This window comes from Clarias gariepinus, chromosome 26 (genome assembly GCF_024256425.1).
Source record: "Clarias gariepinus isolate MV-2021 ecotype Netherlands chromosome 26, CGAR_prim_01v2, whole genome shotgun sequence".
Taxonomy (NCBI): domain Eukaryota; kingdom Metazoa; phylum Chordata; class Actinopteri; order Siluriformes; family Clariidae; genus Clarias; species Clarias gariepinus.
The window spans coordinates 9,490,001-9,504,587 of record NC_071125.1 but is presented as its reverse complement, the minus strand read 5'-3'; the positions used below and the strand labels follow the sequence as shown (position 1 = coordinate 9,504,587).

The 14,587-nt window shown below is 39.6% G+C and overlaps 1 protein-coding gene across 2 annotated transcripts in view; it reads left to right on the top strand.

Moving 5' to 3' along the window:
- galnt1 (UDP-N-acetyl-alpha-D-galactosamine:polypeptide N-acetylgalactosaminyltransferase 1) overlaps positions 1-14,587 on the top strand; it is a 138,961-nt gene that overhangs the window by 41,613 nt on the left and 82,761 nt on the right. Inside the window, exons 2-3 of one of the 2 annotated variants that reach the window (XM_053487722.1) lie at positions 5,910-6,002; positions 6,422-6,495. In XM_053487722.1, the coding sequence (XP_053343697.1) occupies positions 6,465-6,495 (31 nt within the window). In that variant the 5' untranslated portion in view covers positions 5,910-6,002; positions 6,422-6,464. The remainder of the gene's footprint in view (positions 1-5,909; positions 6,003-6,421; positions 6,496-14,587) is intronic. The other variant, XM_053487723.1, reaches the window with a different exon arrangement.

Genomic DNA, 14,587 nt, shown 5'->3' with positions numbered 1-14,587 from the left:
CCAGGCATAACTCCTAACTTTAAAAGTTTAAATCGGCTTAAATTTTTTTAAATTAATTAATTAATTAATTAATTAATTTAATTTACATTAAAATGTTTCATCCTGGTTTAACTGAAAGATGCCAACAAACTTTTTTTTTATGCCTACAAATAATAAATTTGTTCATTAAGAATTTGTAAGCGGAAAACAAGTCATCAAACCGATCATCTTCATCATTCATGTCACTTCCTGCAGTCTGATTTCCTGATGTAAAAGTCAATAAGGACATTTACACCCTAGTCTCGTCTTGTCTCTTCACTCTACCGATCTGCGGACGCTGTTATGTTGCTGATTAATGCAGTCAGTTCTGTTTTGTTGCCTGAATTTTCCATTCGTTTTTTATTACAAATTGGATATTACAGCCTTTTCCACCCTCATCTCCGCAATCTCATCTCCAGCCTTGTTCGGTCTGGTTTGTTTCCCCTTTGGCGTGGTTCATTTAGGCGGATCTGATCACAGCAGTCGCACTCGGGTGTAAACCAGAACAACCGCTCCGATACCCTTTACTGTATATTTTCTCCGTCCCGTCCCAAAAAAAACACTGGATCTGATTTGTTTGTAGTGATCAGGTCTCAATCTCGATCGCATAATCCGTCTTTACAAGCGTCGTTCTTTTAAGTTGGCTTATCTGTTATTAGAATAAATATTTTTTTTAGCACGGGAAACATAACGTGATGTGACGAGTTTTCGGGAAGATCTTTATTAATTATTATTATTATTATTATTGTTTTTTTTTTAGCTTCCATTCCTGATCAGTAGACTTCATAATAACCACAACAGTCTTCAGACATTCATCTACTGGTTTTTGGTCTCTGGCTGAAAAGGAATCTCTGATTGGCTCACATATTACACGTTGTGAAGCATCCAGCCAATCATAGATGGACAAGTGGGAAGTCTAATCCTGCTCTAAGTTAAATGAAAAAAAAACTTCTTTTGTTATATGTCCAGGTGATTAAACACATCACAGTGTATAGACCCACGCTGTACATGTCAGTATACACAAGTTATATTCTGATGAAATGCTCTGTGCATGTAAACATATATCGGATCAGCGTCCGTCTAAACAGTCAAGTTAGAATCTCTAATCGGAAAGATTCCTGTCGGTTTCCTGTAAAACACCATGTAAAAATATTGTAATATATAAATATGACACATCGTCCTAATAAAGTAACAAATCCAGAAATCCCTTTACATTCACCTTTTCTCTCATTTTTTCTCTGGATTGGTTTGTTTGTGGTGAACCTGATCTCGATCGCATTAGTCTTTACTTTCGTGGTGAACAAAAAGCATCTCAAAAGGGACAACACACCAAATCTTAAGTAGTGTTCTGTAAGAAAGCTCTGTCCTCTTTCAGGTCTTCTACATTACCAGTATACTCTCTCTCTCTCTCTCTCCTCCTTTTTTTCTCTCTGTTTCCTTCTCTCCCTTTTTCTCTCTCTTCTTCTTCTTTCTCCTTCTCTCTCTCTCTCTCTCTCTCTCTCTCTCTCCCTCCTTCTCTCTGTCTCTCTCTTCTTCTTCTTCTTTTTCTCTCGCCTTCTCTCTCTCTTTCTCGCCTTCTCTCTCTTCATCTCTCTCTCTTCTTCTTCTCTCTTGCTCCTCTCTCTCCTTTTCTCTCTCTCTCTCTCTCTCTCTCTCTCTCTCACTCCTCCCTCACTTTTACTTCTTCTTCTCTCTCTCTCTCTCTCTCTCTCTCTCTCTCTGGACTTGAGAGAGCAATAGTATAATACAGAAAGTCCTCTGCCATATTTCCCACGGCTCTCTTTGTGCTCTCCTTCATGACGGCTCCAGCACCCCTTTAAGCTTTCGTCCTTTAAGTGGTCATTCTCCATTAACTCTCTCACCTGCACGTCAGCGTGATGGATTGCCATCTAACACTCTGTTCTCCCCTGCCTCTGTAATGCGCCTTTATTTTTTGCTCTACATACTAAACTGTGTATAACTAAAAGTGTATGGACAGTATACAGTATCTGTCCAGGCGTCCGGTCAAAACAGTGACGTGTGATGATCAATAATAAAAGCCACCACACGGTTATTTACACAGCGTGTGACACGGGGTTGTGTGTGTGATGTGCGTGTGTGCACTCACACGTGTGCTCACAGGGGAAATGAATATACATCAGCTTTCAGAGTTATATCATGAGATCCTGACCCTGGAGCTGTTGCCATAGCAACCTGATTGACGCTCGTCAGCGTGAGTGACGCGAACGGGGCGTTTTCTCTCTGAGGGCTTTCATGAATGCGGCGCTAATCTTTGGCTTTGGCTTGACCTCTGATTAATATGATGTCACTGTGGATTGTGTGTGTGTGTGTGTGTGTGTGTGTGTGTGTGTGTGTGTGTGGACTGTTTTCTAGATGGTGAAAAATATTTCTAGCATTTGGATTAATGATGATGGTGTCACCTCTGAGAGGACGATGTCATCACATATAAGCACACACACACACACACACACACACACACACACACACACACACACACACACACACACACACACAATTGGGCTATAATCCTGGCTTATCTCATAGAGAAGTGTGTGTTTGTGTGTGTGTGTGTGTGTGTGTTCAGCTTTGGTCATGTTGAGCAATATTATCTACAGTGTTAAGAATACCACGACAAACACATGTCTGTGTGTGTGTGTGTGCGTGTGTGTGTGTGTGAGAGAGAGAGAGAGAGAGAGAGACGTGTAGCTAGTAAATTAAGAAAGACAACGACTCTAATGATCGATCTGAACCAGGAGGCCGGCTGTCAAACCCCGAGTCGCTCCATATTCAACAGGAAATTAAACCGTCTCTGTGTGTCCTCACCTGCAGTTTCAGAGCGACGAGTGTGTCCTCAGGACTGGACGTTCTTTTAAAAATGAGCTGCATAAAAAGAGACAATTATACGGCTACAAGATCAAGTAATGTATCACTTCCTGATAGTAATCACGTCCTAGTAGTTGATAACACCGGCGGATAATTTGAGGTATATGTGGGACATCCGTTCAACAAAATCACGGACAAGGTGAATTTGAATAACTAACAGTACTGTACGTACCTTAAATATGAGCTCTTGGAAAAATGGTGCATCTTCATATATCAGAGGCTGGTGGGCGGAGCTAGCACACTAACTAAAACATAGTGTCAAAAGAAAAAAAACAGACACTATGTTTTAGTTAGACAGATAGAGAAAGATAGACAAAGTAATAATGTCCATCATTCTTTATGTGTTATGTTATTTAGTTCATCCAGATATTCGATGGGGTCAGGATGTTACGATCGAGGCGATTACAAATACACACGATGCACTTTTATTCTGTTTTAGCTGAAAATCAGATCACTCTGACCTGACCCGCCCCGATCAGGATGATGATCTGATGTTCAGTAGGTAAATATTACTCATGTACAGTAAACAAACGATCTGATCATTTCCATCTCATCAGAATAAATACATTCTTTCAGCACACGTTTGCCCCACGTAGGTGACGTGATGAGCTTCCCAGGAGGAAATAATAATAATAATAATAAAAAATAAAAAAAACATATATATATATATTTATTTTTTTGCTTCCATTCCTGATCAGTCGACTCCATAAGAACCACTCTCTCTCTCTCTCTCTCTCTCTCTCTCTCTCTCTCCACCAGTCTACATTTAACTTTTGTAACCCTTGTCTAAAAAACAAAAGTGGGAAGCCTTATCTCTCTTTCTCTCTCTCTCTAAGTTGAAGAATAATGACAAGGACTTCTGATACACAGTATACTGTATGTCCAACTGATAAAACACGTCACCGTGGACAGACCCACTCTGCACGTGTCTAAAGTATTGTGACATTCCTGTGGGGACTTACTTTATTTATTTTTCTTTGTATTTTTTTTCTCTCTGAACGAAAAGTTAGCGAAGAAGGCAATTCAGTGTGTCTTGTTTCGAAGTGTACTGTCTTATTACTTATTACAGTAAGGAGGGGGTTAAAATATCTAAAAATATCATTATATATAAATATTACACAATGTCGCAGATCAGAAAAAAAAACTAATTCTGAAATCCCTTTCATTTGTTTACATTCTCTCTCTCTCTCTCTCTCTCTCTCTCTCTGTCACCATGCAGTCCTGCTTCCTTTACTCCTGACCTTAAAGTCACATTGATGTTTGACGCACTTCAGCTAGAGGAGACGTGACCCCACAACCCTGACACTCGGCTCAGGAAAAACAAGATTTTATTTTTGTCCCCGTCTCAGTCATGTTTTTCTTTTCTTTTCTTTTTTTTTCCCTCCGATTTTAAAAAAGGCTTCCATCCACTATGGCTATTTTCTTCTTCTTTTTTTTGAAGCCTGTCTCTACCCTCTTTAAGTTTCGAGTCACGGAGGAAAAGCTTTGTTTTTTTTGTTTTTTTTTTAAACAGCAAAACGATGCGTTGAGACCGGATACGGTTTCCGGATTCATGTCTGTAGTGTAACGTTACACGTCTGGACGACGTCTGCAGCAGTTGCAATCGATATAAATACGAGATAAGTGATCTCCGTGGAAGTGTGTGTGTGCTTGAATGCACGTATGGTCCCACCATTAAAAATTCAATGCTTTAAAAAGAAAAAAAAGAAATAAATTTAAGCGACTTTGTTTTAACACACACCGACACGCTTCGAGCCTTCAGGTCACATGATCGCTCCGATTGTTCTATTTTTACCCGAAGAGATGCTTTTTAAAATGTTTTGTGAATATTCGATCGTTCTGCATGTAATATCAATACTTTTGAGCGAGCGCTTTCTTAAGTAATGATGTCACTTCTGAAGGATGTTTATTACCTGCGCGTTTCATCAGACGCAAGCATTCAAAAATATGACACAGGCGATGAATTTGATGTGAGTGAAACCCCTGCGAGTAAGATCTTAATAAAATCACCTCGACTTCCAGAGGAAATCGGATCCGAACAAGCGCGTAGTGTACTGTGTGCTATATGTAGCGTGCGGTTTAATGGTATTTGATTTTAGGATCCGTGAAGTTATGGGTTTTGAGAATCTGCATATTTGAGTTCAGGCGTGTTAATGTAGCTTTTTTAACGGAAAGTGTGATATTTTTTATTTATTTATTTTTTAGCGGCTAACCGACTGTCGAGTATCAGCTTTATTTTACTCGCACATCTGAAACAGAAAGCGTGTGTGTGTGTGTGTGTGTGTGTATGTGATGTGTGTGTGATGTGCCCGGCTCAGCCGAGGGCCTTTAATTGCTTCTTTGTTCGTGTAGCAGCTGTTGCCATGGCACCTTTGAGGCTCTCCGAGTAGTGCTGTCTCTCTCTCACACACACACACACACACACGCGCAAACACACACATGTACACACCTGGGATAGAATCAGGTTTAAGCGGAGGTTTGATTAAACAGCCTCTCACCCTCGTGCGCGTGCAGCCGCAGGGAATCAGAACGAGAAAACTGTTTTACGCCGAAGCGTGACCGGACACTTAACACGCCTGAGCGTTACATGCTTCTGGCATGAGAGCGCGCTGTGTGTGTCAGTGTGTGTGCTTGGGGGGGGACGGACGTGTGTAGAAGGTTGATCTCCCTCCTGATCGGCGGCGTTTGATAGAGATGTTGCGCTGCATGCTGATATTTTATTCATGACGCCTGAGAAAGCTCCAGGCCGGAGCGCCGCACGAGGAGGAGTGCCGAATAAGCGATTCTGACTTGGCCAGTTTTTCTTCTTTTCTCTCTCTTACACACACACGCACATACACACACACACACACGCACACACATAAATTATCATCATTCAGAAAGAGTCTAATAGAGAGGCGAAGGTGTGGAATAAACGTGAAGGAAGATCCTGTTAAAAGCAGCGCCGGTTGGTTAGTTCTTAAGAGAAAAAAAAATAACGCGAGTGTGTTTTGCGTTTGTACTGACAGGAGGGATGTGCGATTAGCGGCCACGCAGGTGGGATCGTGAGCTCCAAAGCCCAGGAAAGCTGTTCTTCACCCACACCGATTCCAGGCCAGCAGGTAAGGAGTGTGTTTGTTACATCTCTTGATGAGAAAATCAATCTACATTCTCATACATACAAATGAGCAACTCCACTCGAGCGCTGTGTTTGTATAGCAGTAGGAGTAGAATTGGAATTTCAGAAAGGATTATTCATTTATTAGTTTAACTTCTTTCCTCTAAACGTCGATGGAGTTGGATCGAAATTGTCAAGGAAAAGATCGCACAAAATAATTTGTATTGAAAATGAATAAAAATATTACGGTAGAAGAACGAAATCTCAACCACATACAGCGTCAGTAGTGTCCACTTTTCTTCCACTGATCAGTTATTTTGTTTTGTAAATGCTACTGATGAGTGCATTCTCTCATGTCAGTCGTACTGTCCTGTCGCAGCATGAAGCCATCATGTACATCTGCCCTTTATTCCCTCCCCTAAGGTGCGCGAGCAGCAGTTCGAGAAGTTCGTGTCCCAGCGGAATCATGAGGTTGCCTGCTCCAGTGTTTTCCAAAGGTCTGAAATACAGTATATCTGCTGTGGTCGCTCTTATTTGTATAGATAGATAGATAGATAGGGCTCAATAGAAAAACTAAAAAATATCTCTCAAAAGTATCTACACCCCTGACATTTCAGCAACCACTTTATTATACTGTATAAATGAAAAGTGAGACACACAGTACTCAGCCACTGACACACACATAAACATGATGAATAGGTCACGTGACTTTGCTTGGTTAAGATCTACAGCTGTTATCACTTACTGTAGGGTGCACTTTTGACAATAATAGCTGTATGTTAAGTTACTTTCACAGGACAGTAAATCTATACTGTTATACAAGCTGCACATAGACGACTATAAAATATATCCTTATATACTCAGCAAAAAAAGAAACGTCCTCTGACTTTCAACTGTTTTCACTTTCAGTAAACTTAATGTGTAAATATTTGTATGAAAACTAAAAGAGTTAACACTATAAGACATAAACTATAAATGTTTCACAATGTGTCCCTGAATGAAGGGAGGCTCAAAATCAAAAGTACCAGTCAGTATCTGGTGTGGTCACCAGCTGCTTGAAGTACTGCAGTGCATCTCCTTCTCATGGACTGCCTATTGCGGACAGTCTGAGCACTGATGGAGGGATTGTGTGTTCCTGGTGTGACTCGGGCAGTTGTTGTGGCCATCCTGTACCTGTCACGCAGGTGTGATATTCGGATGTACCGATCCTGTGCAGGTGTTGTTACACGTGGTCTTCCACTGCGAGGATGATCAGCTGTCCTTCCTGTCTCCCTGTAGGGCTGTCTTAGGCGTCTCACAGTGCGGACATGGCGATTTTTTTGCCCTGGCCACATCAGCAGTCCTCATGCCTCCCTGCAGCATGCCTAACGCACGTTCACGCAGATGAGCAGGGACCCTGGGCATCTTTCTTTGGGTGTTTTTCACAGTCTGTAGACAAGTCTCTTTAGTGTCCTGCGTTTTTAGAACTGTGACCTTAAATGCCTACTTTCTGTAAGCTGTTAAGGTCTTAATGACCATTCCACAGGTGCATGTTAATTAATTAATTATGGTTAATTGAACAAGAATGGAAAACATTGTTTAAACCCTTTACAATGAAGATCTGTAAAGTTATTTGGATTTTTACAACATTATTGTTGAAATACGCAGTCCTGAAAAAGGGGCGTTTCTTTTTTTGCTGAGTATATATAGATATAAGTTTCATTTCTACAGTATCGTCCATTAAGATGATATACTAAAACGTTAAAAACGCTGAAATTAGAAGGGTGTATTTACTTTTGTGAGAGGGTGTATATGTATATAAGTCTGTGTATATATGGCTCAGGATTGTGCAGTACAGGGTGACGCATCCTTTTTTTCTTTTTCCACACAACCAATATGATGAACTAAATTTTATTACATTTTATGTATTAAATTATACAAACATGACTTTAAATAAATGTTTTTTTTTTTACAATTTTTAAAAAAGTTTTTAAAAGTTTTTTTTTGCACAGGCAATAGATAGCATAGATTTATAAGATCACATGTTTTTATGGTTGTTTTTGTTCTTTCTGTGTAATAATAATAATAATACAGTAATAATGTGCACATTTTAGTTTTTCATCTTTGCGACGTCATTCCCATGTTACGATTCAGCAGTCACAATTTACACTTTTTTAAAAAGTATAAGCAGTTGTTTTATAAATCAGTCCGGTGCTACAGTATGTTTCCGCACAGATTCTTGCTGCTTGACTTTAAAAGGGTAAACCCTCCTGTGTTCTTTTTTCTTAAAGAAGAGTGTTTTTTTTTGGCAATTAAAGTTTTTAAGACTTTCTTAAAAAAACAAACAAATCATAATGTTAAATTTTCAACTAGTGAAGTGCTACAGTACATTTATCCTAAATCTTCATGTTGCTGCTCTATCCACATCCCGTACAATCTTTGTACCATACAGGGTTTAAATAAGAAACAGAATGATTCTTTTAAAGATGTTTTATTGATTTAGGGAAAAAAATCTATCCTCAGTTAAAAAAAATATGTGAATTTATGTCATAAACAGCTAAGAAACAGATCAAATATTATTTATACAGTTCTGCACCATGAATTTAGGACAAAAGTCTTCAGCTACTCCTCATTTCTTCAGCCAGTCAGTCTTTTATTTTTAATGTAGTTTTGAGGAATAGTTCTTCATACCTCCTGGAGGACTTTTTGTCCCTTATTCTCAGTCCACTCCCTGTACCTGACCAGTTTCAGAGGAATGCGTTTGTTAATTAAAAGCCACACAGTGATCTATGAATCATTCAAGCATAAAACGGGTGCAGATGATGACGGATGATCAGGTCGGTGATTAATATACTAATGATGCTGAAGGCTGAGAGGTTGGACAACAGACGAGAGGGGAAATGAGCTTGCTGCTGCTAAGTTGTTACATAAACTAACCTTTTTTATAATTATATCTTTTAACTTTTAAGATTTTTTTGCCCACAGTAAAACATTTGTTCCCATTTCATTATTCTACACAATTGAATGTAATTTAAAGTGACGAAGGGAGAAGAGTTTTTTTTTCCAGTACTGTGTCTTCTCTTTAAAATGAAATGTATTTGAAGTAGACGAGCGTACTCTGCTCTGTATTTTATAATGCCTTAAAATGATTATTTTTAAAAATAAATAAATATACAACTCTTTCTGTGTTGTATTAGGAGCAGGGATCATGTTTAAAGGAGAAGTTTTTATTCGTCTTAACGCATTACAGCTCTGTGAAATTCTTCTGAAGTTCCTCATGTTTCCCAGCTTGTAAGGAAGTTGCGGTCAGAGTTCAGGCTCTGCTATGGTACAGCACCCTTGGGGCAGAAATAAGTTTAAGGGCCTTGCAGGGTTTTTTATGAGCTGCTGGAGTTTTTTGTAACGTAACACGACGAACGCATGCATGGTTATGAAAATACAGGAACCATCTCAGCATCTCACACCCAGTAGAGTTTAAGACGATGGTTCAAGGTTCATGTTTAAGGTGTGGTGGTAGCATTTAAGGACTTTTTTTTAAGGACAAGAAATGGTGAAATGGACTCAGTATGTCTTCTTTTTCTGAGGTTTTAAAGATTAAAAGGAGCAGAGGCTCTTGGAATGTCCTCTCGATTAGGAATATTCTAGAAAACAAGTCTCAATCAAGCATGTGATCTTCAGTCTAACTGTAGGTGTGTGTGTGTGTGTGTGTGTGTGTGTGTGTGTGTGTGTGTGTGTGTGTGTGTGTGTGTGTGGGACCCTCTGGCACCGAACTTGACAGTAATGTGTATCGATCAGTATAACACCACCACAAAACAGCTTAACCGTTATTAAGACGTGAGATTTAATTCCATGTCAGGGTTTGTATCGGAATCCAGTCTGTGGATCCTCGTGCTCTTATCTTCCTCCAGCACGAGCTCTAACGTCTTTCCGTTTCTGCACTCCCACTGACCGCTCGACTGGCAGAGCGTGAGGAAATGTGAGCAGACGGCAAAAGAAAGCATTAGACGAAGCCGATTCTACACTTTTATTTATTTATTTATTTTTGGCTTTAATGTTCCGTTAACACATTATCGCTCTGCATGAAACGGGAGACGTGCAAAATCCCACGCAGCGAGTTTAGAGCCAGATCGGCGGCGCGTGTCAGCTCAAAGGAGATGATCCCAGTTTTTTTTTTTTTTTGGGTGCTGCTGAGGCGACGACATGAAAACCCGCCTGAGACATCGCATCCTCCATTCTCCCTCTTCCATCCTCCATCCGCCATCAAGTTCCAGGTCTTAGAATCAGCTTGTCAAGTTTGTCCTGAAACGGATGCTCTCTCGTAGCGTATATCCCAACACGTCGTTTTTATCGTGCACTTAAAAAAAAAAAAAAAAAAAACAGCCTGAGAAAAAGGATTAAAATATCATTTGTAGGTAAAAAAAGTAAAGCAGCAACGGGAAGGTGATCACTCTACTCCTGTTACTGCGGCTAAAACTGTTTGTCCATCTAGTAATCGTTATACGACTCCTGCATTGAGAGGGATCGCCTGCTTATTAACCGTGCCTTAATGTGTAATAAATAGCAAGAAGCACAGGAAGTTACTAAAGCGTAAAGAGGAAGGGGCCCGGTGGTCAAAAAATGCCACCACACACACACACACACACACACACACACACACACACACACACTCTCTCTTTCTCTTCACTGCGCACCACATAGTACAGTAGCTCTTAGTTTCCTTTACTTCCAGTAGTTCCAAATAAAAATAAAATAACTAAATATGTCTTTACCATTAAAGAGCGATTTATCTCTGTTTATTTATTTATTTATTCTTTATTGTTTATGCCGTATCTGTTACTGCAAGTTCTTCTTGTAGGCACATCAGGCTCACTTCCCCTTTTGTGGTTTAGCCTTGAGGGCTTCCTGGTAATGTCTATTTCAAGCTGTGTTTTTACACACACACACACACACACACACACACGCGCGCGCGCACACACACACACACACACACACACACACACACACACACACACACAAACAAGAACTACTCCAACTCCAGCTACAGTCCCATGAATAAATGTGAGGCTGTAAATAGGCTTGTAATCTTTTTTTCAGTTTTAGCTTGGCATTAAAACCACCGATATATATATATATATATATATATATATATATATATATATATATATATATATATATATATATATATATATATACGAATATTTAAATATATATAACGCCTCATAAAACTTGACTAATTTCACCGTTACAGTCGCCTAAGGAAAGCCATTGGAAATAAACCGCATCGAGACCTAAAAATCTAAAGTCTGTGCATCTACGCCGGCCAAGACCTCGATCACACCTGTGACCAGTGTGGTGGGGTACTAATATAGTATTTATCACCAGCATTACAGAGGAACCCCTCCTCCTACGGTTTAGCTGTAGATTTTGCTGCAGCGAGACCGTGAAACTGTGAAAGGAGAACTTTGACCTGGCAATCACAAGCCTCTGACTTTGGAGCTAATAGGAAACAAGTGGTCAGGATGGTGCTTCCTGTATCACCAACATACACTGGGGTTTTGTGGTAAAATTAGTTCGTTTCTTTCTGCTTCCGGCTGGGATTTTCTTGATGGCAGTCTGTGACACTTCTGACCTGATACACCAGTCAGACCTCTACAATCTATTTGGCAAAAATAAAAACAGGTAGGTGGAAGACCGATCTAATTTGTCTAAGATCTTAGTACGTGCTCCTGAATCCAGGTTTAGGTGCAGCGCTGAAAAACAGTTTGATAATACAGCAAGGAGGAACTGAAACGTTGACGGGACCACGCAAGTGTGGACTGTGAAACCACCCCTGTGGTCGTGAGTCAAGCACAGTTTTCTCAATAAAGTGCGCTGTGTCCATGATCTCATGACGTCCCTGACCGGGAAGTTGAGGTTGCAAGAACAGGAAGGAAAAGTTCACGAGGTTTCCTCTGGCTGTGTTTGTCTTGTGCACCAAGGAGACGAGCTCAGGAAAGCATCATGCTTCTCTGAATTGTAAAGACCCAGTTTAGGCGGCTGACTGAAGTAATGCCACCGATAGAGCTGGTATCAGACACTTTAAACAAGACCCTGGGGCAGACCCTAAAAGTCCTGGAGCAAAGCTATATCACAGTTGGCTTGGGAATAGATGGAGAGACTGAAGGTGATTCAGATGGAAATTTGTGGATGGTGTTGGCAAAAAATCATGGGTGATGTGGCTGCCGTTCCTACTACAAAAAAAAGAGGAAGGAAAATGAATGAAGGAAGGAACATTTGCTGTTATAATAACACCATCTCAAGTGCGTGATCAAAGGCGATCAATAGGGTTGGTTTCAGTACTCTCGAAGTCTACTTGAAGTCTTCCACTTAAAAAGTTTTATTTTCTGGCAAACCAGGTTTCCGTCCTATTTCCAATAAAGGAAAATTGCAGTTCTACAGCATACAAAGATGTTCTGTATGTAACTTTAACATTGAGGCAACAGTTTGGAAAAGAACTGGTTTTGGGTGAGATGGTGAGGTGTCATATATTGTATTAATCGTCAGGGCAGTCCTGTTCTGTGGTTAAAGTTACTGGACTGGAAGTTATCTTGCTTTCTGAAATTGAAAAAAAAAAAAAAAAGTTCTCTTTTTGCCCGGGAGGAGATAACAGTCAGTCAAGACATGTGTTTTTTTTTTTTTTTAAATACATGATCTCTTCTACTCTTCGGTTCATTTCTCTTGATTTGCAGTGTGTGAATTCATAAGAAATTTACTGAGGTGAAGCAACCTGTAAAGAGTCCAGGCATTAAATATTCGCCCCTATAACCAACAGTGATGCTCCTGCTGTGGAATAGATTGTTTTCACAAATTCACTCTGCCAGTGGAGGTGGAGACCCGCATCGATCGCCACAACGCAGCAGACAAAAAGAGGCTGCTGCCGATAACACCTCCGACAGCGAGACAGAAGCGGCGGCTCAAGAGTAAAGCTACTCTTAGATGAACTCACCTCGCCTTCCTTCTCCCTCAGTCCCAGTCTTTACAAACTTAACACCTTTCACAACATCATCATAGTGTAATGTACAGGAGTTTCGCTCCACTCAGACAAACTCGTGAAGCCTCTCAGCTCTGAGAGAGAGAGAGAAGTGCTCTTGAAACCATCTCGTGGATTATGCTGCAGTTATACGAACACATAAAGACTAAAGAGAGACACAGGGTTTATGTTATTGGACTTTGTTTGTTATATGCGATCACTGTTATACTGTAGTAATGACTCATTTACATCAAAGCCAAATGTATAGTTGCTAATATGGTAAAGTTTTCTGTAAGGCGACACTTGAAGGTGAAGAGGTAAAAAAAAAAAGTTATTTTTTTTTTTTTTACCAAGGATCGATCTTATGACTGAGCACATTAGGCTCATTTATAGCTTTGTAATGTATGAGGGTCAGTCAAAAATTATTCTCATTCTGGTTGTAGAATTTTTTTTTAATTAACTTTTAGTAACTCGGTGACATAATTTTCCAAAATAATCTCCTTGCTTTTCAATACACCTTACACATCGGTCAACAAGCTTTTGTATTTCTTAATTTAAAAAAGGCTGAGCTGACACTCACACTTAATCAGTAATATCTTTACAAATCTTTATTTATTTATAGCATTTACTTGTAATAATGAAAAGTGTGTATTATAATCACAAAAAAAGACATAATTTTTTAATCCCTCTCGCAACCGCATGAAATTATTCCGCGACCCCCAGTTTGGGAACCACTGCGCAGTGCAACAAAGTAGGAAATCCATTTTTGCTTTCACCGCAGGTATAAATGAACTGATGTAACACGTTCATACCTGCACAGCAGCAGACCGTAGCATTTAACATAAAGCGCTGGTAAAACAGAAGCTTTAATTAATCAAAGCGCGGGTCATTTTTGACCCCCGCCCCTGGTACACTAGATGAGGAACTATAATGAATAAAGTTGGTAAAAAAGGAATGAAAATAAGCAGTAATACTCTTATAAAACAGGAGTATTTGTTTAAGATAGAAGCGGTTTCTATTTTTTCTATTTTTTTTTATGTGTTCATTTGAGACCACTTAACGTTTACTTGACAACATAAAGTTTACTTAAATAATTTAAAAAGTGTGAACAGATTTGAATGGAAAGCTGACCCAACGAAACATCAATTGAATTGCGTAATTGATTAAATCACAAAGCTCTAGCTCTGCAGGTGCATGGATTAGTGTATTAATGGTACTGTTGTGTGTGGCGGTTTTGGCACACTTCAATGTTTCGGTCCACCTCTTGTTAACCATTAGTATGAAGTTCTCCCAGACTTTAAACAATTTAAAATCTAAATCGTTTAGTTTGTTAGTGCTAACTGTTGCCATTGCTGTTTTTCAATAACTACCATGCTGGATAATACAGACTGTGTGTTATGGTAAATAGTTCTTTTGGTACAATTATATATACAAATATATTCACAATCTCGCCCTATCCGGCATTAGCATTAACATGTAACGAGCTGTGTGTATGTGTGTGTGTGTGCGCGTGTGCTTTTATGCATGTGTGATGTATTATGCATGACCATGTCTGGGTAGTATGTTAATTATGGAACTATGTTTGGCAATTCAGTCTTGCC